This window comes from Bos mutus, chromosome 7, assembly GCF_027580195.1.
Source record: "Bos mutus isolate GX-2022 chromosome 7, NWIPB_WYAK_1.1, whole genome shotgun sequence".
In the NCBI taxonomy this organism is placed as follows: Eukaryota; Metazoa; Chordata; class Mammalia; order Artiodactyla; family Bovidae; genus Bos; species Bos mutus.
The window spans coordinates 101271517-101298467 of record NC_091623.1 but is presented as its reverse complement, the minus strand read 5'-3'; the positions used below and the strand labels follow the sequence as shown (position 1 = coordinate 101298467).

The following is a 26951-nucleotide window of genomic DNA, read 5'->3' as shown; positions in this document are numbered from 1 at the left end:
AGGGGAAATTTATTAATATCCGAAATATGCAGCAGCCCCTCCTCTCCACCCCAATCAAAGCCTTTGCAGACACCTGGGCCTCGCATTTGAAAGGCCCAGAGCCCTTTTATATTGGCAAGGTCCTGACAGATGGGGGTGGGTAGAACCAGGAAATTCTTCCAGCCTGGGAAACTCTTGGCTCTTCCCAGTCCCTCTCTTGGAGCTCTAGCTGCTACTGCAGGTAAGGCTGAGGAAGACCTGGGGAGGAAAGGAGGACAGCCAGCCAGGGAAAAGAAGAGGACTGGTGGGCCCTGGTTTGTCCCCGGCTCTGCCTGTCTCCACTGGGTAGCCTTGAGCAAGTCTCTACCCCTTGGTGGGCCTTGCTTTGTCCATATGTATAATGGGAGACTAAGTGGTCATTAAGGACCTTCCTTATCAACCTTCCTAAGACCTACCCACCCACCACTGCCTTGAACAAATCGCAAAGCTAGTGTCAGGCCAGGAGGGCCAGGAAAGGAGGCAGCTGAGCTTCAGTTTCCTTATGTGCTCACTGAGAACCAGAAAGTTCTGTGTTGCCCACTTTGGGGCTCTCACTGGCAAGGAGACAAGGTAAGGAAGATGACTTCATTGGTCTTTATTAACAATAAGCCAACAGAACACAGATGAGTTGGGGAGACCCTGGGAGAGAGAGAGAGCACAGAGGCTGGACAGCTGCTCCAGGCCGTACTGCCCCACAGAGGATGCCCTGTGTAGAGAAGCTGCTCAGGCATTTTCCCACCCCACCCTCATCCTTCAGGGAAGGAGGGACCCTAGGGCAGCCCCTCCCATGCTTGGGGATTGAAGACACCAGAGTCTCTGGGTAACCTGTCACAGGTCACAGGCCTGGGGTGTTGGTTGCTCTCTGCCTCTACCTTCATATCCATGCCCAGGGACCCGTGTGCTGAAGCAGAGTGGGCAGCATTGGGACCAGACAGTCATGCTTGTGAACCATCTCTAAGTCTCTTAGTTGCCTGGTGGTCCATAGCCAAGGTCAATTCCCCAGCAATGCCTGGAGCTGGTGGAGACAGTGAGGGCTGCCAGGACAAGGAAGAGGGGAGGAGAGGGGCCCTAGGTCCTGACTGTGACCCCTTGTCTCCACCTCTACAGGGCAGGTCAGGTGCCCCCTCCCCCAGTCCTAAGGGTGTCCATGGCTCCCCGCACAGGAGGAAATGGGGTCCAGTGAGGGAAGTTGTGGGGTCCTCCTCCTTCCCCTTCCGTCCACTTGCTTAACACCCTAGCTTAGGCATTGGCCCCTATGCTCTGTCCTCAGCAGGCTTCCCACCTCCACCCTGTGCACTGAGCCAGAAGTATATTCTATCTAAAGCACAGGATCATGCAAACGCCCTGCCTGCCCACGTCTCTGACTCCCCCACTCCCTCAGTCTTCATTCGCACCTGAATCCTGTTGTAACCTGAAAATACTTGCTTCTCCCACCATTCTCCCTGCTCACGTGCCCTTGGTCACTCCCTGGACTGCCTCCTGGCCCCAGGGGAGGAAAAGGGGGCCATAATCTAACCTCACACCTTGGCTGGGTGAGCGCCTTGGCCAGAGGCCCTCCCCACTCTGCCCTCCTCTTTTTCTCTCTCTCTCCAAATCTGCCCATCCTCCCGTGCCTCAGGCCCTACCTCCTTTAGGAAACTTGGCCTGCACCCGTGACCCCATGGGGATCTTTCTCCCACTTGACTTGCTAACCCTTGATGGGGTCTCACGAACCTTGGGACACCCGAGTGTCCCTGCCAGCTGAAGATTCCAGCTGCATTGAAGTGTATGGAGCAGGCTCCCTTAGGGAAAGAGAGGGGACTGAGTCCTGAACAGAGATGAGAGGGTGGTGCCAGCTGCCACGTGAGAAAGGGAGCTCACTGGTTAGGAGGCCTGGGGTCCAGTCCCCTCTGCCATGTGACCTTGGGTAAGTCCCTCCTCCTTGGCCTCAGTCTGTCTGTCTGTGAAGGAAGGGCTGAGCTGGCTCATCTCAGCTTTGAATGTCTATGTGTCTGTAGGGAGCAGACAGAGGTTTTGGGAGAGGCAGAGGTTACAAAGAAGGGCTTGCTTTGGGGACCAGCATCACCATGGCAACCTCCAACAGCCTCAGGCCTCTCAGAACCCCAGAGGGTGTGCAGCTTCCCTTGGGGGCCAGCAGGGCCTGATGTCTGCCTTCTTTCCGTCTCACATCATGGATTCCTCCTCCTCTGCAATCTCACGGTCTACTTCGATAGCCGTGTTCTCGAAGCTGGTGATGCCCCCGTACTTGCGCATGTGCACCATCAATGGCTTGGGTGACTGGCTCCCAGCCAGCGTAGCCACGTACATGCCTGTCCGGTTCTCCTCCAGTGATGGGCCCCAATCCATGGCTGGCCGGCTCGCCTGCTGAAGCCGCTGCAGCAAAGCAACCACAGGGGTGAGAACCAGGGCTGGTGGAGTGCTTCTTGCGGCTGAGCACTGGCAAAACCCTCACCAAGTCACCTGGATTAGTCTTTACAAACACCTGGGGAAAGGGAAGGGGTGCTGTCACTTCCCCAGAGGAGTGTCACATGAGTGGAGATAATCCTGCCCTGCAGCTCACAAGTTGGGTGGGTGGTCTTTGGGCATGAAATTTAAGCTCTGCTTCCAGCATCTGTACCTTGGAAACAGGATGCCTTCAAAGGATGGTTAGCAAGGCACTGAGATAAAGCTCTCAGCAGGGTGCTGGCAACAGAGTAAGGCCCAATAAATGGTGGCTGTTGTTGTGGTTACGTGGTAGGCAGTCTGGGAGTCCACTCTGGGTCCCTTTCCCTAAATGCTGAGCCTTGAAGAGCTGGGAGCTTTGGTGGGACACCTATGCCCTAGTAGGATGGAGACCGAATGACCATGTCTCTCTCTCTCTTTTTAATTTTTCAGTCACAGTGGGTGGCATGTGGGATCTTAGTTCCTTGATCAGGGATTGAACCCACATCCCCTGCATTGGAACCGTGGAGTCTTAACTGCTGAACCACCAGGGAAATCCCAGAGTGGCCATCTCTGACATTCTGCCTCTGTTTCACTCTGATATCTGACCTTTCCCTCTCCCAGCCCAGTTTCCATGGAAGGAGGGAGTTGACTAAGATGATGACTAAGCCTGGACATTCTAGGGTTCCATCTTCCTCAAACCACATTCCCAAGCTCTCTGCCTGCCCTGCCAGGGAGAAGAGCCCCAGACTCTTCAGTGAAGAAAGACACCAACAGTAAGTGGAGCCACAGGGTGTAGGTCCCAAGGGAGATAATGCATGTGAGCCCTGGGCTAAGGGCCTCGCACAGCCCCATACCCACAGCATAGTGATGTCCATTAAAATGTGTTTATTGGAAGCATGTTACCCCACTGATCAGAAACCTGCCAAAAACTTGTCATCTCACTTGGAATGAAATCCAAAGTGCTCCCCTGGCCTCCGTGTCTTGGCCTGTCTATCTTTGTGACATTGGCTCCTGCCACACTCTCTCTACCAGCTCTGATCCAGTCTCACTGACCTCTTGCAGGCCTCAAACATGCTAGCTCCTTCTGCCTCAGGGCCTTTGCACTGACTGTCCTTCTGCCTAGGATGCTCTCCCCTTAGCCATCTAGACATCTAAACCAATCACCTTGGTGATTTAGTCAGGTCTCTATCACCGCCTAAAAGAGGTCTCCCGTGGTCACCCTGGCCTGAACTTCCTTCACTCTCTATTCCTGTATTCTGGCTTGGTTTTGTTTTTAAGTATTACACTTACCACTGCCTTCATATGTTTGTTTATTGTCTGTCTCCTGCATTAAAATACAAGCTCCCTGAGTTTAAGGACTGAAATCTGTTTCCAGCTGCACTCTAGTGTCTAGACCAGGTTTCTCAACCCAAGAGCCCTGCTGATGCTGTGGTTAGAGAGGAGTTCTGCACACTGAACAGTGTGTGGCAGGATCCCTGACTTCTAGATGCCAGTAGCATTCTTCCTCTAACCCTACCCTCTCAGGACAATCAAAAAGTCAAGACATTACCCAGTGTCCCCTAAGGGCAAAATCACCCCTGATCTTGAGGCGATTTTGAACTGGCTTAGAAGTGAGCCTTGTGCGTCGCAGCTCTGTGCTGAGGATGGGCTTATGTAATCCTTAGAGTATTCCTGTGAGAGGGTAGTATTATTACCTCCAGCCCTACAGATACTAGCTGAAAGAATGGTTCTGAGACATTAGTTAAATTGGCCAAGGTCGCACAGGGGGGAAGTGGTGGTGCTAGTGTTCAAAGCCAGGCAGTCTTGACGGCATCCTGAACTTGAAAATACTCTGCTTTTCTGTGTCTCACAGTACTGACCATGTTGATGACCTTTTTTTCTTCTCACAGCAACCCTCTGGGCAGGTATCACTATACTTAATTTCCCCCTTTTTTTTCCTAGGAGAGCGTGAACTCAGTCCCCCACTACCACAGATCATGCAGTCGAGTTTCCTACATTTGGGGAAATCACAGGGGTTAGCACATCTGGAGTGCAATGGATGAACCACACCCTGGAAAACCAGCTTCGTGATCATGGCAAGTCCCCTGACAGGTAAGGACACCTGCCCTCATTTTAAAGACAGAGAAAGCAAGCTTCAGAGAGGTGCACTCACTTGCTTAGGATCCCAAAGCTGGCAAGGGGCAGCCCCAGGACTCCTATCCCAGTGTGTCAGTGCTGGGAGCCCCGGTCTCTGAAGGTGGCACTCCTGAGCTGGACAGTGACTCCTCTGTGGGACTCACAGAGCCCCCACTGCCATGGCCCCTCTGCCTGACTGTGGGTGGCGGTGGCAGCGGGACAGGAAGGAGACAAAGCCAGGCTTGGGTACTATAAACTTCCTCCTTCCCTTCGCAGACACCCTGGCTCTCAACATGGAGACAAGTTTCCTTTAGTAGCACAGGTGGGGCTCCTGCGGTTCAGAGAGGGAAGGGGTTTGCCTCAAGTCACACAGCAGTTGGAGACAGAGCAGTGGCTGGACTCCAGGACTCCCCTGTGGTCTATGTCCACTTCTGCCAGAGAAGGGCTCTGAGCTTCTCTTCGGAAACTGGAAGGTGGGATGAGGGACAGCCAAGGAACAGCGAAGGTGAATGAGCAGGGGGGCAGCAGTGTGCTGGTTAGCAGGCTGGGGAGGAGTGGAGGAGCATAGGTGTCCTGATTCCTAGCCAATTTCACCGTTATAATTATTCCCGCCCTTGTCAATTTCAAGTTATCAACGATTTAACAATGGCTCACAGTTCTCCTGAGTATTTACCAGTTAGCTCTCATGAAGCAGTGCTGGTGGCTCCAGCACACTTCTGATGGTGGGCGTGAATGTGTGTGTGTCCCAAGGCCGTCTCTGGGCCCTAGCATGCTCACTCAGCCCTGCTCACTCTAACACCCTCTTGCCACCAGAGGACTCCCCGCCCACTGCCTCAGAAGTGGAGGACCCAGCGTGCCGAGGCACTTCAGGTTCAGAGGGGTGGGTCTCCAGCAGCCATACAGCATCCCGGCATGTCCACTGACCCACAGAGGGCCCCTCATCCCATCTTCCGGGCCTGCAGAATCCCATGCCACACGGCCTGCACTCTGTATGCTCCCTGGGTCTCCCCACCAAGCCCTGGCCATGGGCAGGGCTCCTGGTCACAGAGGAGGGTGACGGCTCATCCCTGGGGTCCCTCCATGTTGCTTCAGACCCAGAGTTCCATAGGAAACCTAGCAACCCAAGTTCAAGTTCTGACCCGTGCACAACTCTCCATGGGACAGTGGGTAAACCCCTTGTCCTTTCAGGTTTCCCCAGGACAGGGGGGCATTGGCCAACATTAGTGGTCTCTGGATTGCGCCCCTCCCCTGCCAGAGGCCCCGCATGGTATGAGGGGCCACAGAACAGGACTCTGGCCCTCAGAGCCTGCAACAGCCCAAGCCGATCTGAGCTGATTCACAACTCAGGCTACTGGTTAGGAAAAAAATGCTCTTCCCAGTTAAAAGCACCCTGCAGGTCCTGAAAAAGGTGTTGGAGCAGAGATTGTCTGCTCTAGAGGTTGGGTGCAGAGCAGGGCCATGGGGTTGGGGGCTGGGGGCAAGCAGGGGTGGGGCAGACTCACCTCCCAGAGCGAGCCCTCCTCTCGAAGCACGGCTACCAGCATGCCGGCTGGGATCATGAGGCAGGACAGCAGGCCCATCAGGATGCCCAGCAGCTCTGCCCAGGCTGGGAAGCGGTAGCTGCCATACTCTGAGGGCTGGTACTTGACGATGCTATACACCAGCAGGGCCTGCAGGTGGGGGCTCCAGCATCACAGAGGGCCTCGGGCAGGCCCCAGGGCTTGGGATAGCCCAGGTCTGAGCTACTGTAAAGCCTGAGATAGCTCAGCCCAGGGCCATCCCAAGGCCTGAGAGAGCCCAGCCCAGAGCCACCCAGTCTCTGAGAAAGCCCAGTCCGAAGCTATACCAGAACTTGAGCTGGCCCATCTTTGGAGCCTTTGCAAGTCCTGAGACAGCCCTGTCCAAAGCTGACCCAATGCCAAAGCCTGAGATGGCCTATCCCTGAGCTGCTCCAAATCCAAGGCTAAGAAGCACAGCCTCACCACCCCAGCCCTAAAGCTCTGAAGCCTAAGAAAGTCCCACTCATTCTGCCAATCAAACACAGGGCCAGGCCCAGCACAGCTACAAAAGCTGGGGACACCACAGGAGAGGGGAGTAGACCGGGATCCTGGTACTCATTCTATCCCCCAGCCCTGACAGAGGTCCACTGAGGGCTAGGGCAGTCCCCCTAGACTGAATGCCCAGAAGGGCCCTGCTCTCACCCCTGAGCCCCCAGCCAGCAGCCCTCCCTTCCACCCTGGTTACCAGGAGCGTGGCTGGAGACAGGAACAGCCAGCAGGCCCTGAAGTAGAAGCCCGGCTTGAAGCCCAGCATCATGTGGATGTCCCGGCAGAACCTCTGGATGCCTGCACGGGGAAAGGAGGGGGAATGGCCCCACCCACAGCCCCACAAGCACCGTCAGCCCCTCCTCCACCCCAGTTGCCCCCACTGGAAACCCTGGCCCTTGGGACCAGGGACCCAGTGCAGGGGGGCTCCAGGGTAGACTCCCATTCTCCCACAGCTGGGAGCCTGACTCCACCTCCCACAGCCCCTCTCACCATACACCCGGGTGACGGCGAGGCACGTGGTGATCACCACCACCATCAGCCCGAAGCTGGCGCTGTAGTCGTCCAGAAGGACCAGCCAGTACATGCCCCCCTGGAACACAAGTCACAGCTCTGGAGTGCCCTCATCCCAGCCCCGATCCCCAGTGCTGCCCCTTCTCCAGGCAGGAAGAAGGGAGCTGGGAGCAGGCAGGCCAGTAGGGAGAGCAAGATGATAGAGTGCGACTGCTGTCTGCCTGCCAAGCCCTCTATACACACCATCCGATTTGAGTCTCACAAGCCTATAGCCTATATGTAGACCCCACTTTATCAGTGGGAAAACAGGCTCAGGGAGGTGAAGCCACTTGTCCTGAGGTCATTCATCAAGTGCAAGAATAAGCCTGGAAGACTTTTCAGACTCCAAAATCAGAACTCTGGGTCATAGGCCAAGCTGCTTCTTGAGAAAGAGGGTCTGGGGTGGACTAGCTTCCTCCCACAGAGGAAGAATCAGGTAGCTTGGGGCGTGTTGGCCTGGCCACAGACAGTGCTGCAGGTGTCTGCCCCAGCCTTGCCCACCATCTGTCCGCCCACCCCACAGCACCACTCACATCCGTGGTGAGGACCAGCCCCATCAGGTACATGGCCACGCAGATGAGCCCCGAGAACACAGCCTTCTTGGGCCGAAGGTAGTACGGGAACTCGTCCGTAACAGCTGTCACGATGGTCTCCAAGAAGGCAAACTGGGGGGAGAAGGGGGCTCAGAGTTCTGCCCCCACCACACACATACAAACACACACAGAGAGGTACATCCCACAGATGCAGATACATGCACAACACACACATATCATACGCACATCACACATATCAGACATACAGAAACATCATGTGAAGACATACACAGACACACAGGCATACATTTCACACTGGACAGATACACACATAGATACACATACAGACAGAGACACCCACATCACACACGGATAACTCATGCAGCGAGGCGCACACACATCGCAGACGTGTACCACGAGGCACACCCACTGGCATGGGCAGCTCACCTGGCTGTCCAAGCCGAGAGTCAGCAGCATGAAGAAGAACAGGAAGGACCAGAAGGGTGACAGAGGCAGCATGGTCATGGCCTGTGGGTAGACGACAAAGGCCAGGCCAGGGCCTGGGCCAAGGGCACATGGGGTCAGCAGCCTGGGGAACGTGGGGGCCCCACATATGTACTTAAACACACATGATTACTACTTACACCCACTTGGGCCAAACCCAGAGATGTACACTCACTGCACACTTCCAACACTTTCTTAACTCCTAAGACACAGGCCAGCACACTGTCCGTGCTCCATAAACACAGGTGGATAAAAAAATGAATTAATAATGAGTACATGAGTAAACACAAGACCAAATATAAACCCTCATTTGAATATGCTTAAGTGCACAATCATTTGCATGAACAGTTCCACGTACACACACACTCAGATACTCCCATTGGTGCAAGATACTGATTCACAACATCATCCAAACCCTCAATTCACTCACACAGGCATCTCCATACAGGATGTGACTCATCTGGACAAGTAAGGCAAGTTCCTGAGATGTGACAAAACACCACAATCTCCTCCAGAAAGTCACTTCTCTCCAGACACAGGTTGATACATACTCATTTGCACACCCATCCTTTTGCACTTGAACACTCAGAAAACAGCTCAGACACATTCATTTGCATGCATGCTATGCATGCACACACACACACACACACACACACACACACACACACACACACACACCATACCCATCCACAACCTTGCTGGTCCACGTATATGCTCACTTGCCCAGTCCAGCTGTGCCCGATGCACCCTCCACCCACCAGGGCAAGGCAGCCTGCCCACCTGCTTTGGCTACTTGGTCCACAGGTACACCCAGCTCCTGAGACATGTAGCCCAGCACGGAGAAGATGGCAAAGCCAGCCAAGATGCTGGTGATGGCGTTGCCCAGGGTGACAATGAAGGTGTCTCTGCCAGGAGAAGTCCAGGCACAGGCCAGGGTGAGTGGCCCCCGTCCTCACCCACGAGGCCCTCCCTGGCGAGCCACTCTCCTACCCACTCCAGCCGCCGGGGTCCGGGAGGCAGCACTGACCTATAGATGTTCTGGTGAAATGTGTTGTAGGAGGCAAAGGTGAGGAGCCCCCCGAAGCCCACACCCAAGGAGTAGAAGATCTGAAGAGCAGCTTCAATCCACACCTGTGACAGGGAAGGATGCAGAGGGAGGGCAGAGAGGAGAGGTTGGCACACCGTGGTGCCCAGAAAGGGAAGGAGGTAGGGCGAGAGCCAGTTGACAGGCCCAGGCATGCTGTGATGAAGGACCTGGCTAGTGAGTGACAGCACCTGGGAGCAAGGCCTGCTCTAACACTGCAGGACTTGGTCAAGTTCCTTCCTCTCTCTGGGCCTCAGTTTCCCCATCTAGGATCTAGAAGATACTCTCTAAGCTTGGTCCAGTTCTGAAGAAAGTAGTGCCTTGTATAAATTTTCAGTAGATGTGTACTGACAATCAGCCCCTGTAACCCTTTTATTGCCTCTCGGAGTTGGAGGAACCTGGATTTGAATCCCAGTTCCCCCACTTTCAAGCTGTGTAGACTCTTCAGGCCAGTTACCTCTCCAGCCCTCATGTCCCCTGTCTGTACTGAGGGGATAGGAATGGTACCTGCCTCATAGGCTGGTGGTAAGGATCACATGACTACATTATGCACAATGCTAGAGCAGGGGCAGGTGTAGTCATCCACCAACAAATAAGAATGCTACCTGTCAGGACCATTTTTCTATTATTATTACTAATACCGTCCTTGGGTTTTACAGTCAGGTCTGGGAGGAAATCCCAACTCTGCTGCTCCCTAGCTGTGTGATCTGCTAATTCTTTTGGGCCTCAGTTTCTTCATCTGTAAAATGGGAGAATAACGTCTACTGCATAGGATCGTATATAGTAATAAAGGAAAAAGATACACAGTGCCAAGCACAGTGTCCGGTACAGGGGATTCACCATGTGGAAGATCCTCCCCACTCCCTTTCCCTAGGGAGTCTTCTTTCCACTCCCTAGCCTGACCTCTCCCTTTACATGCTGGCCTTGAGGGTCTCACCTTGGAAGACAATAGGTGGTGGAACTGAGGGGTGAGATAGAACTGGATGCCCTTCCAGGCCCCAGGGAGGGTGACTCCACGGACCAGCAGCATGAGCAGGATGAGGTAGGGGAACGTGGCCGTGAAATACACCACCTGAGAGACAGTAAATGGGGACAGAAGGGGGTGACCTTCTCTCTTCTCTCCTCCTCTCAGAAACCCCCATCTTACTGACTCACCTCCCCAACCTTCAGGTAGCCCAAGTTAGAAACAGCCACCATCTGTGATGCTCTCTTTCCTTCCCTCACTCCCACCACACATCGCTGCTTCCCAGGGCTGTTCCCACCCATCCACTCTCTCTCCCTCCCCCCACACAAACCCAGCCTGCATGGTCATCAGACATTGGACATGTCCAAATTCTCCTCTGTCCTGTCTCCACCTGTTCCCAAACCTCCAGCTTCATCCTCAGCAAACACCATCAAGTCCCAAGCCTCTCACTGCCTTGGCTTGCACCACGATGACCTCTCCTGGCTTTCTAATGGTCTCCATGCTTTCTTCTAATGGTTCTTTTCCTCATGGACAACATCTCAGCACTTTGCAGAGAGATAAGTTCTAATTTATAAATGATTGAGTAAACCACTCAGAAGGTTTCCAACTCCTGAAACAGCTCTATGGCCCTTCCTACCCTCCATAAGCTACAGTGGGCTTTGTCTTCCCAGCTTCTAGCTGGTCTTTTTCGCATAACAGTTGCCTGACTTTTCCACCTGGGGCTGTTTCAATTTCCAGCTCCAGGCCCAGCCAAGTAGAGCACTCCACCCTTCTGCCCAGGGTGACTGGTCCAGAGATGAGTCTAAGACCCATCTGTCCAGTGGGACTCAATTCTAGGATTTTTGAAACCTAGGGCAAGGGAGAACACTAAGTAGGAAAGATGTATGCCTGGAGTTGCTAGGGGCAAGCTCATGAAGAATGAAGCCTAAGAAGTCAACCTGGAGGAAAGCATTGCTGAGAGACCAAGAGAACAACATTCCTCATCTGAACCGCTAGATCCAGCTGTGCCTGAAGCAGGCCCTCTGGACTTTCCAGCTGAGTGTGATAACTGGGTTCTAGTCCTTGCATTTCAAAGAGTTGTGACTCTTGCGCACCCTCCAGGCATTCAACAAACACTTGCTGAGCTTCTCCAAAGTGCCAAGCACTAGATTAGGATACAAGCTTGAATAACAGGTCCTGCCCTTGGCATGTTTCTAGTCTAGTGAACCAGCTTGGCCGCCATCCGGCCCCATCTCCACGTCTTTCTTCAGGCAGCGCCTCCCCCTTCCCCAGTCTCAATGTCCTCTCCCTTCCCCTCTTCCCAGCTGAAGTCCATTTGTCCTCTCAGGCTCAGCCTACACCCTGCCTCCTCCAGGAAGCCCTCGCCGTTCCCAGCCTCTCAGGCCTCCAGGGCCTCCCGGCTTCACCTTGCCCGAGGACTTCACACCCTTGAGGATACAGAGGAACACGATGACCCAGGCAAGCAGCAGGCAAAGGCAGAGGTTCCAGCGGATGTGCCCGGGACTTCCGATGCCCTGGCTTCCTTGGATGTGGAGGACGTAGCGGCTGTGGGAGACAAGGCCTGAATGTTCTCTGGTCACCTTGCCATGCTCCACAGACATGGAGTGAAGCTGTGACCAGCCCACAAGCCTATCTGGCTATTCTCTGTTTGATTCCTCTCCGTCCTTCTCTGATCAGCTCTGCACCCAGGAGCTGGGCCTCTAGAGACACTATCACCCAGGCTCCTTCCTCTTCAGTTTCCACAGGGGTCTGGCTAATGGGAGGCAACAGCAGGAGACTGGATGATGCGTTCGGGTATTTGTGCACATGTGTGTATACATATGTAAGCATGCACGCCACACACCATCAGAGGGTGTGGCTGTGACTCCCGTTTCTACAGCACAGCTCTGGCTAGGGGGCCCTTCCTCTGAGGCTTTCAGTCTCCCCTGATTCTGATAGCACTTGCCTCCTTGCCTCGGGGTGCTATGACTGTCCCTCTTGCTAGTCCCTGGTGCCTCACATTTCCATGTGGATCCCCTCACCCCTGTGAAGTCTCTCCACTCACTCAACTCTCTTCAGTGAAGCCCTGTGACAGTGCCATCTGCTTCCTGCCTGCTCCCCAAGTGATGCAGCAGGCCACGGTGTTGCCATGGAGACCCTAGGCTGCTGCCAGTGACCATGTCATGTTCTTTGGCTTTTAGTTGCAGACCCAAGCCTGTCCTTCCCCACTGGTCAGACATATTCCTCCGCAGGTGCAGACACTTTAGATTCATTTCAAATGGACAAATGAATGAACTATGTAATAAATGCAGGTTGGAGGCTAAAACAATTAAAAACATGGGGCTCATTTGGGAGAAAACCCCTAAGAGTAGCCTTTTGCAAGCAAAGGGTTATGGTTATCTGGTCTGTGTCCTCTGGTCAGCCAATGGTCCCTACCTAGGAACAAGGCAACTCTAGAATGTTCCAGAACAGGATCAAGCATCAGGAGGCCTTGATTCTAGTACTGCCTCTGCCAGTAAGTACTGAGCAAGCCTCCGGGCTTGTTTTCTCAGCTATAAAGTGGGACTTAGGGACAGGCCAATGGGCAGTGATGCCCTTCTGACCCCCACCACTCACAGGGGCTTGCGATGTGGCTGGTTCTGAGTTAACTGTGTCCTTCTCAAGCAACCCTTTACTCTCCTAGAGTTTCCTCTCTCCTTTTAGACTAACCTGAGCTGGTCCTGTTGACCCTGGTCTCTGCTAAGTGTTTTGCCTACTAATATATCCGGCGCTCAATAATCACAGATTGAATAAATAAACGAGTAACTGACTGATTCCATCCTATGAAGCAGGGACTCTTACTACCCCTTGTACAGAGGAGGAAACTGAGGCTCCAGATGTTGACAATGACTTATCATCAGCATCATTACTATCAGCTAGCATTTACTGAGCACTCACTATCCACCAGGCTGAGCGGCACAATTTATATGCCTTCTTTCCTTTAACCCTCACAGTAGCCTTCAGATACTATCACACCTGATTCAAAGATAAAGCATCACAAACCAAATAAATTGTTCAAGGCCACACAGCTGGTCAGGTGAAGAACTGGGGTTAGAACTCAGAGTCCATCCAACACAGCACCTGAACTCAACCTTTGAGGTGCATGTAGAGCCCCATAGGAGCACGGGCACAATCCTGCCCCCTGCCCCTCCCCGACTGCTGCTGGGCCAGCAGGGGCCTGACCTCCAGTACTCCTCGCTGGGGCTGACAGTGCTGGTGAGGTTGAGGGGCAGGGCCCCGTTGCCGTCCTTGGAGCCTCTGTGCTCGAGGCAGAGGTCCGTGTTCCACCAGTTGCCACAGTGTTCCCAGGGCAGGTTGCTGGTGAGGGAGGCGAAGAGGTAGAAGAGGACGTAGGCGATAATCATGTTGTAGTAGATGGCCACTAGGCCCACGATGAGCAGCATGGCCGCGCCGGCACCTGGATGCGGGAGGGGCGGCCTTCAGGCCAAGGAAGCCGTCCCCTTTCTAGATTTCACCTCCCTCTCTGCCTAGAGGGCAGAGAGTAGGGGGCAACCTCCCTGCCTCCCTCAGGCTTTCAACACCGCCCCCCGCCAAGGCCTCACCTTTGAAGAGCGGGCTGATTTTCCAGACGGCCAGGGGTCCCAGACTGGAGAACTGGCCCAGAGAGAGCTCGAGGAAGAAGAGGGGGATGCCGCAGATGGCCAGCATGAGGAAGTAGGGCACGAGGAAGGCGCCTGCAAGGAGGAGGAAGGGTAGGGAAGGTCTAGGGATGGGCGGTCAGCTCCCCTGAAAGCCTAGCTCTAGCCCCACCCCCTCCCATGACTGGCAGGCACCTTCACTTCTCATGTGGGGCTGGGCACTGCGGGACTGTCTTCTTTTCTGCCAGGAGATCACTGAGGGCCAAGTGGACATATGGGGATTTACTTACTTCTGTAGCCCTAGTGCCCAGGCCAGGACTAGGCTCAGATCAGACACGTAGTGAATGAGTGCATTCCCTGCCAGATAAAGTACAAACTCCTCAGTACAGAAATCGATGACCTTTAGAATCTGGCTCCTGTCTACCTGCTCCTCCCCTCCTCCCAATGCCACCTCAGATGCTTGTGGCTGCCACCTGTGGTCGCCTGTGCCCAGCATCCGTCTTCCTTTTCTTCTCATACTAGCAGCTAGCTCCTTTACAGGACTGCCCACCACCATATGGCTCTGGAAGGGCTGCCAGTCACACCAGCCAACCCCTGCCCACCCTTTCTGGGCACATATCCCAAGGCAGGCCAATTAGAGACCTTCCCTGCAATTCAACATAGATTCATTCAGAGGGAACAGTTCTGAGGAGGAAGTCATTCCATAGTTGTCTTTGGCCACCCCCGGCACACCTGTAGGGAGGAAGTCTGATCCAGGGAAAAATGAGGTCAGCCCACAGAGAGAAAAAGCCTCGGGAACCGGGGAGAGGGAGGACAGACCACTGTGGCCATCCCTGAGTTCTCAGAGCTTCAGAGGCTAGCACTCATCCCATACTTCCCCGTCGTCCCAGTTCATCTTGTCCTCGCTTCATCTAGTTTTCCTTGCATTTCTGTTGCTCTGCCAATATGTGCTTCTTTAAGGAGTTTGGTAGAGATGGGAGGAGACACGCAGTGCTGGCAGGGACAGATTGCTCCGGAGATGATAACCCTGGGGTGGAACGTTGGGTCGCCAGCGTGTGACCTTGGGCAAGGAACCTGGCCTCTCCAAGCACAGTTGCCTCATCAAGACAACAGTGCCCATCCAGGTGGTTGTCATCAGGGTTAAGTGAGGCAGGCCTGGGGCCTGGCAGATGGTGAGTGCTCAACCCCAGCTATTGGTGGTGAGACTTAGAATAGCCACTTGATGAAGAAGCAGGGACAGAGAATTTAAGATGGAAAAGATGTTGTGTTTGCAGCTTGAAAGGAAGGAACCAAGAGGCAAAGCTAGATTGAAGATTTAAGAACCCAGGAGTAACTGATTGATGGAGTGACGTTCCAAGGGAGGTGAGGTGGGAGAGGAAGGAATGTGGAGAATACTGAGAGCGCAGTAACCACTGACAGGCAGATACAGACCTTTATCACAAAGTGGAGGCAGCCCCCTCTGCCCATCACTCAGGGCCCAGGGAGTGCTAAGGCTTAGGGAGAGAATTGAGTGAGTATCCACCCTGGGGATGAGAGAGGAAGGAAGGGACTGGGAGAGGAAAAGGGATGAGGCAGGGTGAGCTCCTACTTCCAGCCCAGGTCACCACTTTGAACTAATTCAGCCCAGGGTCACATAGGAGACCGTGGCCAAGGTCACTTAAAACCTCACTCCACCCTGCGCCTTGGTCCTCTGGCCTCGACACCCCTCATGCAGGCATCAGGCTCATACCTCCTCCATTGGTATAGGCTCGATAGGGAAAACGCCAGACGTTCCCCAGGCCGACACAGTAGCCAATGCAGGACAGCAGGAAGTCCAGCTTGCCTGTCCAGTTCCCCCGGTCTGCGGCAAAGTCCACGTCCAGGTCTACATCGCCCTGGTCGCTTGGGGTCATTAGCAGGTCTGGGGTGACAGGCTGCCAGTAAGAGACACCAAAGAGGTGAGACAGAAAGGTGAGGCCAGGTTGAACTGGGACCCCCACCCCCCACCTCCATCTCGAATAAGAATATGAACTCAAACAGGGCTAATTGCAAAGAACTCTATTGGTTCAGATAATCAACTGCTCTCACTGTTAACCTGGGCTGACACGCTAGCAGGCAGGAGCTCCTCAAGATTTCAGGTGACTACAAACTTTTGAGAGTAGTAGGGTGGCTCTGGCACTAAGAAAGCTACCTTAATCTTAGTTTGGCTAACACAGAGGTCAAATCCAGTGATGGTCCTATTTTGATGATGATCTTAATGACAGTTACCATGCGTGAGCACTTATCATGCACTCACTGTGCGAAACGTTTTACTCACATTACCTGGTTTCATTCCCAAAACAATTCTGAGAGCTAGGTACAAACAGAGGTACGTGCATACTCAATTGTGTCCAACTCTTTGCGACACCATGGACTGTAGCCTGCCAGGCTCCTCTGTCTATGGAGATTCTCCAGGCAATAATACTGGAATGGGTTGCCATTTCTTCCTCCAGGGGATCTTCCCCACACAGGGATTGAACCTGTGTCTCCTGCATTGGCAGGCTGATTCTTTACCACTGAGCCACCTGGGACTCTCTGAGAGCTAAGTATTCATCAAAGGGAACCTGAGGCTCAAAGAGGTATCAATGACACATCCAGAGTTTTTACAAGGCTGACTAGTGGGAGAACTAGGTCTCCAGTCCAGACTTCCTAATGCTGAAGCCCAGATCGTCAATCACCCAATGCTGGAGTTCTGCTACTCCATTCTGAGTGCCGTATTTTAAGAACAATACCAGCAGTTTGGAGCATGTGCACAAAGCAGGTGGCTGGACTGGAGCATGTTCAGGAAAAGCAGTTACAGAAGGACAAGAGGAAGAAGTGGGCCCTTAACATAGAAAGGATGGGGCGTGGAGGGAATGTGGGCTCCCTTGGGTTTAGATGTATGCTGTGTGGCTCAAAGAGGCCTGCTGAGGACTATGAATTTTAGTTCCGAAGCAGGAAGAAGCTACTGAAGCCCCAGTCTATCTAAGGAAGTTGTGACCTTCCTGTCTCTGGAGGAGAGATGCTTGCACAGAGGGGAATGGGAACCAACTGTCCCTAAGATCCCCTCCCATAATTTGAGGAGGGTGGAGAAGTTCACTGGGCATCCTCCCTTTAGGCTGGGGCTGGGAGATGGAGGCCTTCCTCAGGGTTCTTGGAATCCTGGCCCAAGGGATGTGAGGTAGCGTGTCCGTGAGTTGTCTGGGCTTTGGACCCGGAAGGAAGCCCAAAGTCCCCAGCATCTAAAATTCACACAGCAGCTCCCAGAAGTGCCTCTGGGAACGGGGCAGGAGAAAAGGGGCAGTTAGATCTTTTCTGCTTGACTCGGAAAGCCATGTCCCATGTAGAGGAGAACAGAGCTGCAAAGAAGGCAGGTTATCAAATAGCGTCATGGTTTTCAGAGAGGAAAAAGGACCTCCTGCTTCCTGCCAAGGAACGACCACGGGAAGCAGTGAGTCCACTAGACTGGACGTCAGGAGATGATGGGTCTCACCCCAGGTCTGTGCCAATTCACTATTCAACCTTAGGAAAGACTCTTCTGAGCCTTAATTTCCCCATATGGACACTGAGGAGATTTCCAAAAACAAATCACTTGAAATGTTTGTAGATGTTTGAGGGAACAAGGGATTTTTTATTCAAAAAAGTTTGGGGAAAGCTGGGTTATCACAAGGTAAAACAGGTTTCTTTGTTGCAGGACTTGTCATATCCTTTAATGGGCCACCATGCATTGTGACTGTCCAAGTAGGGACTAGAACAGACAAGTATCCTCCAATTCTACTTAAGAGAAGGGTTTCAAGGAGCTAGCATGCTGGGATATACTTGGCAGAAATGCAGGTTTAGATAATCTTTAGTTAGTAGTCTTCTGGCTCTGATGATCTGTGAGGCAGGATTCACCAAGGAGACTTCACTGCAGTGGTCACGAATCAGATCAGGTCCAAGCACAGGGATTCAGCAAACAGCTACTACCCGATTTGTTTTATCTCCTAAAATTGCCCTTCCTGGCACCAGCCCAAGGAGGTGTCTACATAAACATCAGGTGACAGAGGAAACTTTGCTGGTGACTTGTCATCTGAGCAGTGCTAGGATGAAGATGGTGAAAGGAGGGTCCAGGTGTCACAGGACTGGAGGTTTCTGGCTGCTGTGGCAGAATGGCAGAAACGTGGTAACAGCATTGGGCCCTCGGTGATAATGACAGCCGTGGTGGTGGTCCTGCCTGAGGCTGGCTATCGGCCAGAGGGGCAGTGGTGATGGGGGCAGCCTAGCATGATTATGGGTGACGGTGACAATGAGGAAGAGCATGAAAAGCTGCTTTTCAAGTAACGGGGCTCTAAGGGTTGAAACCAGTATGTTGCTGGTAATTTCTTAGCTGTGATCTCAAACATGCTGGGGTGAGGGTAGCAGCAGTTCCCAGACCTGTATGAAATCCACCTCTTCCCTCTGATTCCCGTTTCTCTCTCCAGCTGAATGGGTTTCAGCCGTCTGGAGCCACTCCCTCCAAGTGAGCTCTAAGAGGGGTAGGGTAGCAGCCATTGACACTGGCCCCTGGTATTGGATGGGGAGGAAGGCCTGACACCCTGTGAATCCCCAGTCCCATTCAGGCCAGCTGGCAGGAGGGCCCGATAATGAGGTTCCTCTGATCCCTCCTGAGAAGCTGCTGCCCTTTCTGTGTTCACAGAGCGGTCCTGGCTCTCTGTTTCCATGGTGACAAGAGTTTCAAGAGCAGGATGCTGTCAGCTCCTCCCCCAATCAGAGGGAAACCTGCTTCTGCTCCAGGGACAGAGGATGGGGTCCTCCAAAGCTAAGCCAATCCAAAACCCATGTGGTACCTCCATCTCAACCATGGGGTAGATCCCAGGGGGCTGGCACAGCAAGGATGGAACTAATTGAAAGACAGGAAAGCAACCAAATCAATGGGGCAGGCTGGAAGCTTAATGAGTAGCTTCACACTTCTGCCTGAATGTGAGGCTCCCACCCCTGATCTCCTCGCTCCCCACCCAGAGTCACGGAGGAACACAAATCTGAGCTTGCCAGATCCGCACCCCTCTTTTAGGGACCAGCAAATGTAGTCACCAGCAGCAGCAGGTCTGGGAGAGGTAGGATTTCCCAAGCCAAGGCTCTCATACCTTCTTCAGGATGAGAGAAACAATAGGAATCTGGAGTCTGACTTCATCATTGTGCAGATGAGGAAATAAGTTTCAGAGGAGAAGGGGTGAGCTCAAGGTCAAATGGTAAGTTAAGGGCAGAGCAAAGCCAGGACCCAGACCCCCGACTCTCAGTAGTATGCTCCTCTCTGAACAACACCATTCCTTTGCCACACTTGGTACTTCCTCACTCCCTGCCCACTTCCCTTAAAGACCAAGAGAAGGGACCCTGAGGCCAAGGGCCCCACCCCTGCCCTGTTGGTTTTAGGTTGCTCAGTTTAACCTTTAGGAAAGCAGTAAGTTGCACCCCTCTGTGCCTCAGTTTCCTTGTCTATAAATGGGGGATAATAAGACCCATCTCCCAGAATTGTTGGAGAATTACTTGAGATAAGGTTTCACACAACATGGGTATTTACATAATGAGTGGCCTTGTGCCAGTGAGGGGCAGGGGCTCTTGTGAGGAGGGAGAGGAAGGAGGAGAGAGTAAGATGGAAAAGAACAGCGGCTGGACTTAAGACCCAAAAGACCCACAAATGACCCTAAGAAGTCACTCATGTCAGTAAATAAAAAGAACCCATTTATCACAGTAGTTCCACACTCAGCTGTCCAAGGGCAGAGAGCTTGAATGAGTGCATGTTGGGGGTGAGGGTGTGGCTTGTGGGAGAGGGGACAGTCAACAACACCAGCTGCTGTGAGTTCATGGTGTCCCCCCACCCCAGGACTTGGGGGGGGGGCTGCTTTGGTGCCCCTCACTTGGGACAGAGCAGCAATGGTCCAGGTTAGAGAACATACTTCCCCAAAGTCACGGGGTAAGTGGCATTTGCAGAAACACTATCCAGGAGTTTGGACTCCTTGGTTAATACTGGTACTTTTAAGCCCAAAGCCAGAAACTTCCCCCAAGACTCTCCCTTCTCATGCACTTGCAACTTGGCTGGGAGGTCCAACCCCAAGGACAAGGTGGGGAGAGGCTAAGGTCTGGGCCCAGGAATACAGAGACTTGGCCTCCTCTCTCATGCCAGCTTCCACCCCACCTCCCGAGCTGTGGGGTCTTGCATTTCTTCCCTCCTTGCCTTTGCCTCCCTTGTGTCCTGCTGAGGGGCAGCCTGGGGTCTTAGCAGGGAAGCTAAAGCTGCCAGGAGAACGAAGCCGATGGGGAGGAGGAGGTGGTGGGTGCTGCAGGGCAGGAGCACCTGCAGGAAACCAGAGTGCCCCTGCTGGCTCCCTGAGGCTGCTTCAGTGTAGAGTGCACAGATAAGGACCAGGTCCAAGCCCCCACCCCCATTAACCCAGCTCAAGGCTGTCTCAGCTATTCCAGCATCCCCCACTCCCCTAATTAGCTCCTGGGGGAAAGGGATGCAGGTACTGGGGAGGGGCGAGTGCCTAGCCCCGGCACCCCTACCTCCCGCCTCCTGTGGCTGCAGACACCTGTTCGCAGAACTTAGCCCAATGAACCCTAGCCTCTCCCCGCCTCCCCTCCCCCTCTTCCGCCGTCACACTGCATCCGGACCCCCAGATGGGGAAGGCCACCCCTCCCCACCCCGCGCAGACCGTGACCCCGCCCCTCCCTGCAATCCAGCTCAGCCGGCCTCCCCCAGAGCCCTGAGCCGAGTGTAGGTGTCCTCGCCAACCCTCCCAGGGGGCTCGAGAGGGGGCAGGCTTCTGCATCCCTCCCTCAGGTGCGTCCCTGACCTCGTGCCCTACCTTGCGAAGGTGAGCTCCTGGAGCTTCTTCATCTTGGAAGGCAGGTCGCTAGGGCTTCCCAGCTTGGCTTTTCCTGAGCGCAGAGAGCGGGCGAGGGAGCAAGAGATCGTGCCGCTGGCCGGCTGCCGCGCCTTGGCCTCCGCGACTCCCGCACACCGGCTGGGGGGCCGCGGGCGCAGGCGCTGCCGTCTGCTGCCGGCGTGGGGCGCGGGCTGGGCGCTGCAAACGCCCTGCCTCTCCCTGCGCAGCGCCCGAGGCTGGGGAGGGGTGCACCGCTGAGCCGGTGTAGACTCCCAGACTGATGGGCTGACTGATGGACCGAGGAGGAGGGAGGCGGAGGGGGGGGGGTGGGGAGGGATGCGCACCCCCGCAAGCAGAGCTGCGGATTGGAGGGGCCCGAGCGCGTGAGGAGGGGAGTCTAGGAAGGAAGCCCTCGGTGTTGAGGCCTCAGCTGTCGCCCCCTGCGTGACCTTGGGCAAGTACCCTGCCCTCTCTGGGCCTCCCTCTCCCTAGCTGGGCAATGAGGGAGACAGGCCACACACGTGAACGCTAACAGCCCGGTCTTAGGTTCCAGCATCCCTGTGCCTCCTCTTTTCTTTGTGACCCTGTCCACGTTACTTAAACTCTGTGCTGTCGCTTGTTTACCTGGAAAGTGGTAACAACAAACTTACCTTCCTGACAAGAATGTGAGGACTCCAAGCAGTTTGTGCATAGAAAACATTCAGCATAGGGCCTGGCACATTGTAGGGGCTCAGTAAACATTTATGGATTTGTCCATATGGGTTGTCCACTCTTGCCAACAAATGAACAGCCAATAGTCAGGTATTTATTCAGTCACTTAATCAACCAATATTTATTGAGCACCTGAAGTGTGCCACATCCTGGGTTAGGTGCTAATATTTTCTCAACACAGTGACCTGGAGAAGAGGTTATTATCCTTATTTAACAGAAAGGGAAACTACAGCACAGAGAGTTTGAGTTACTCAAGTTCACAGAGCTAGTGAGGGACCTTGGTGACAGTCAGGCCTCATGGACCTTCTAGACTAGTAGTGGTCCTGAACATGCCTCTTTCCTTGGGATGAAAGTGAAATAAGAACTTTGGGGTGAGGGGAAAGAATAGGGCAAGTGCCACTGTATGGCGACTTAGATCATGAACACGTGGGTTCCTGTTCCCCAGAAGTATGACCTTGAAAATGTTCTAGTTTCCTATCTGTAAAGTGGGCCATCAGCCAGTTTGGGCTTGGCTGACTTCTCAGAGTGTTGTGAGGGTCCAGTGAGCCCACAGGTAGGATGGGAAATTATTAGCTAGGGCTTCCCAGGCGGTGCAGCGATAAAGAATCTGCCTGCTAATGCAGGAGATGCAAGAGACTCGGGTTCTATCCCTGGGTTGGGAAGATCCCCTGGAGTAGGAAATGGCAGCCAACTGCAGTATTACTGTCTGGAAAATTCCATGGACAGAGGAGCCTGGTGGGCTATAGTCCATGAGGCCGCAAAGAATTGGAAATGACTGAGCAAACACGATTATATGCATTGGTTTGTGGAACTGAACCCATATTTGGTAGCAGGCCCAGCATATACATTACAAATCATGCTCCTTTCACTCTCCAAAGTGTCCCAGTTCAGGCATTGCCCTACTGGCAGCCAACATGGGGAGGTCTTTGGGGAGAATGAGATTAAGTGTCTGCTGCCTCTCCTCTCCTTGGAGTGGGAGACAGGAAGAGTTTAAAGCACAGCACAGGGTTGGGTAAAGGGCCTGGCAGGCTCCCAGGTCTACCTCTCCTCCCCAGGTCCCACTTGTTGTTCTTCAGTTGCTGAATCGTGTCTGACTCTTTGTGACCCCACGGACTGCAGCACACCAGTCTTTGCTGTCCTTCACTGTCTCCTGGAGTTTTCATGTCCATCGAGTCAGTGATGCCATCTAACCATCTCATCCTCTGTCGTCCCCTTCTCCTGCCCTCAATCTTTCCCAGCATCAGGGTCTTTCCTAGTGAGTCAGCTCGTGGACAAAGTATTGAGTTTCATCTTCTGCATCAGTCCTTCTAATGAATATTCAGGGTTGACTTCCTTTAGGATTGACTGGTTTGATCTCCTTGTTGTCCAAGGGACTCTCAAGAATCTTCTCCAGCACCACAATTCAAAAGTATCAATTCTCTGGTGCTCAGCCTTCTTTATGGTCCAGCGCTCACACCCATACATAACTACTTGAAAAACCATAGCTTTGACTATACAGACCCTTGTCAGCAAAGTAATGTCCCTGCTTTTTAATATGCTCTCTAGGTTTGTCATAACTTTTCTTCCAAGGAGCAAGCATCTTTTAGTTTCATGGCTGCAATTACCGTCTGCAGTGATTTTGGAGTGGAGTGATTTTTAGGTCCCACCCAGCTGCTCCTTTCTTTAAGCCTGGCCTCACAGGGTAGGCAGGGCCTCTCCAGACCCAGGAAGGAAGGAGCCCCTTAGCCATGAATGTGAAGTGAAGGGGAATTCACTGAGCCCTACTGTGTGCATTGATGAGCTCATATCCAATATCTAAATTTTAGTTCTTTCCAACAGCCTGGAGAGTCAACTTTGTGCTTCCCTATTTTGCACCTGAGGAAACTGTCTTCAAGGAGTGAAGTTGTATGTCCAGGGTCACAAATCACTGAATCTTGGAGCTTTGAAGATAAAGCCAGGAGGCCCTTAGGCCATGCCTCAGTCAGTTCAGTTTAGTCACTCAGTTGTGTCTGACTCTTTGTGACCCCATGGACTGCAACATGCCAGGCTTCCCTGTTCATCACTGACTCCCGGAGCCTGCTCAAACTCATGTCTGTCTAGTTGGTGATCCCATCCAACCATCTTATCTTCTGTCATCCCCTTCTCCTCCTGCCTTCAATCTTTCCCAGGATCAGGGTCTTTTGCAATGAGTCAGTTCTTCACATCAGGTAGCCAAAGTATTGAAGCTTGTTTCACCATCAATCCTTCCAATGAATATTCAGGACTGATTTCTTTTAGAATTGACTGGTTTGATCTCCTTGCAGTCCAAGGGACTCTCAAGAGTCTTCTTCAACATCACAGTTCAAAAGCATCAATTCTTCAAGGCTCAGCTTTCTTCATAGTCCAGCTCTCTCGTCCATGCATGACTACTGAAAAAACCATAGCTTTGACTAGATGGACCTTTGTCAGCGAAGTGATGTCTCTGCTTTTTAATATGCTCTCTAGGTTGGTCATAGCTTTTCTTCCAAAGAGCAAGCATCTTTTAATTTCATGGCTGCAGTCACCATTTGCAGTGATTTTGGAGCCCAAAAAAATACAGTCTCTTAAGGTTTCCATGGTTTCCTCTTCTATTTGCCATGAAGTGATGGGACTGGATGCCATGATCTTAGTTTTTTGAATGTTGAGTTTTAAGCCAACTTTTTCACTCTCCTCTTTCACTTTCATCAAGAGGCTCTTTAGTTCTTCGCTTTCTGCCATAAGGGTGGTGTCATCTGTGTATCTGAGGTTATTGCTATTTCTCCCATCAATCTTGATTCCAGATTGTGCTTCATCCAGCCTGGCATTTCACATGATGTACTCTGCATTTAAGTTAAATAAGAAGGGTGACATTATACACCCTTAATGTACTCCTTTCCCAATTTGGAACCAGTCTGTTGTTCCATGTCTGGTTCTAACTGTTGCTTCTTGAGCTGTATACAGATTTCTCAGGAGGCAAGTAAAGTGGTCTGGTATTCCCATCTCTTGAAGAATTTTCCACATTTTGTTATGATCCACATAGTCAAAGGCTTTGGCATAGTCAATAAAGTAGATGTTTTTCTGGAACTCTCTTGCTTTTTTGATGATCCAACAGATGTTGGCAATTTGATCTTTGCTTCCAGGCCATGCCTGGGGAGAGGCAAAAGCCAGTGGCTCCTGGATCCAAGGGCCTGTGGCTGCCATCACACCTCTTATAGGGTGGGTGGCAGCTTGACTGAACCACTCCCTCTCATTGGCTTGTAGGTTTCATTAGGCTCTAAGCAAGGCACAGAGAAGCGTGGGAACAGGGAGTAGAGACAAGGCATTGGCTCAGGAGCCCTAAAAGACTCGCCTCCTTGTTGCCACTTCCCAGTAGCACCTGCTCCCCGCAGATCCAGGCCTGGAGGGAGCCAGTGCTAGAGGAGGGGAAGGGAACAGGGCTGGGACTTTAGCCATTCTCAAACCCATCATGAGGTGGCCACCAAGCAGCAGCAGCAGTCACTGGGCCTCACCTTTCACATGGGGAAAGGGAGGCCCAGAGGAAGCAGGACCTGGAAAATCATTCAGTGAAGCAAAGGCAGGTGAAGCCTGGAATCAAGGAGTCTGACCCCACCCAGACTCTGCCCAGACTCTCCATATCACAACTTCCTCCATCCTCACCCTCATCACCACAGCCCTTGTTGGCAAAGTCTACTTCATACAACAAACAACCCCCCCTCCCCAACATTTTTTACAAGACATTGTCCACATGAGTCAGTCACCTTCTGAAACCCTGGTTTTATGATCATGCAACTGGCCATGAGTTCTGCCACTGAGCACATTTGACAGTTGTTCTCAACACAACCCCCTTCCCCCTCCAAGGGTAAATTTGGGTACCACTTGGCAAAATAACTAGTTAGGAATCCAAGCCTAATAAATAATCTATTTCCCTTTCCCTCTTCCCTCTCCCTCTCCTTTATTTTTCTTAGTCTCACATCAAACCAGAAAAATGGGGATATGTACTGGACTTAAAGAAAATGTGAGATGAAAATGTACTTCCTTTTATTATATAGGAAGATATTTTTAAGTGCATATAAATAAACATTTTTAGTTTGCTTAAATGTTCAGACTTTATCGCTGAAGATCATGTGTTTTGTTACACCAGCCAGTGGTGACTGTGAAAGATGAGGATCCAGACTGCTAGTCCATCTGGTGAGATTCAGAGAAGGTAGTTCTGGAGCGGCCATACCCTCTGAAGCTGCCCCATCCTACACCTGCTCTGCTCCCAGCTTCTGTGTCCCACTGGTTGGGCATCTCACCCACTTAGAGCCAGGCTGGCTTCCTGGCTAAAGACCTCCTCTTTGTGAATACTCCACTCCCAGCCCCGAGTCCCTCCCTAGTCTTGATCTGTGGCCCTCTCTGCTCAGCCCACACCAGGTTCTTGGCAGTCCGTGAAGAAGTCTCGTCCACAAGCCTCAGGTTCTCAACATGGCGTTAGGGGCCTACAGAAATGTAGTGCTAACACACATGTTTCAGATGTGCTAGAGGCCATGACTAGGCCCTGAGCCTTGCACAGCCAGGCCAGGCCAGATTTCACTTTTGCCTCCACACTTTCCCCATCTCTAATACCAACTCAGGGCCTGCCACCCAGCCAGGGGGGAAGCATAAAGTCACTATATGCAAAGCAGAAGCAGTACCAGGTCATTCCTGATAGGAAATCCCGAACACCTCTTAGCACTGGGGTGACTGCAGGGTCTGACAGTACTTGAGGGGTCCTTTTCCTGAGCCATTACAACACCCAGATCTGGTTGAATTCTCTGTGTGGCAGGCAATGTATTATCTCACATGGCAGCTCAAGACACTGCTTGGAAGTTGTCTTAGATCAAAGTTTCCTTTTCCATGAAGCTCAAACAGCAGTTGACAGGTGATGGCCAGCCCAACCTGTGGGTCCCACCCAACCCCTTGACTTCCCAGTAGACAGCAGCTGCAACTCCTCAAGCCTGCCAGGCCTGGTGACTGACCTCCAGCCCCACAGAGGTCTTCCTGTGGCTGGGGACAGGCTTGTCCTGCCTCAGATCCTCCCAGCCACCATCTGTCCTCAGCCCTGGGGGCAGGGGTTGTTAGAGCATCAGTTAGGCTTGCCAGTATCTCACCCTAGGATATAGCAGCCCTGGGAGCAGATGGCTAAAACACAGGACTTATTGCATGCCAGGCCCTGTGCTAAACACAATTCTGAGGCAGCTTAGAGTATTTTATTTCCATTTGACACATGGGGACGCTGAGGTTCAGAGATGCTAAGTAACTTGTCTGAAATCTCACAGCTTGGAAGTGGCCAAGCTGGAGTCTAGGCCTTGTGACAACAAACTTGCTAACTAAACACTGAATCACAGCTGAAGCATGGCCCTCCAGCCCCACACTCCAGAGCCCACAGTGTTCTGTGGGGTGCTGGTAGGTGCTGGTAGGGGTCTCCTCGATAGTGAAGCATGAGAAATGCTGGATTAAAGAAAATTCAGGGGGTTTCTTTGCTGTGGGACTTGTCAGTCTTTGATGTGTTAATACACCACTGTGACTA

The 26951-nt window shown here is 52.7% G+C and overlaps 1 protein-coding gene and 1 non-coding gene across 2 annotated transcripts; both read right to left on the bottom strand.

Annotated features, from left to right (window-relative positions):
- Window positions 1-986: 986 nt before the first annotated feature.
- Window positions 987-25054, bottom strand: SLC6A7 (solute carrier family 6 member 7). Its single transcript, XM_070374756.1, has 17 exons — window positions 25014-25054; window positions 24753-24816; window positions 20808-20952; window positions 20696-20727; window positions 15586-15769; window positions 13821-13952; window positions 13441-13675; window positions 11646-11784; window positions 10213-10347; window positions 9219-9322; window positions 8972-9096; window positions 8135-8247; window positions 7688-7819; window positions 7095-7194; window positions 6802-6902; window positions 6060-6227; window positions 987-2391 (listed from the first exon to the last, which is right to left on the bottom strand). Exons 1-17 carry the CDS (start codon window positions 25052-25054, stop codon window positions 2182-2184), a joined length of 2160 nt encoding a protein of 719 aa, XP_070230857.1. The 3' UTR covers window positions 987-2181.
- Window positions 4381-4541, bottom strand: LOC138988717 (U1 spliceosomal RNA). Its single transcript, XR_011464979.1, has one exon. It is a non-coding gene; the product is annotated as a U1 spliceosomal RNA (small nuclear RNA).
- Window positions 25055-26951: the final 1897 nt, after the last annotated feature.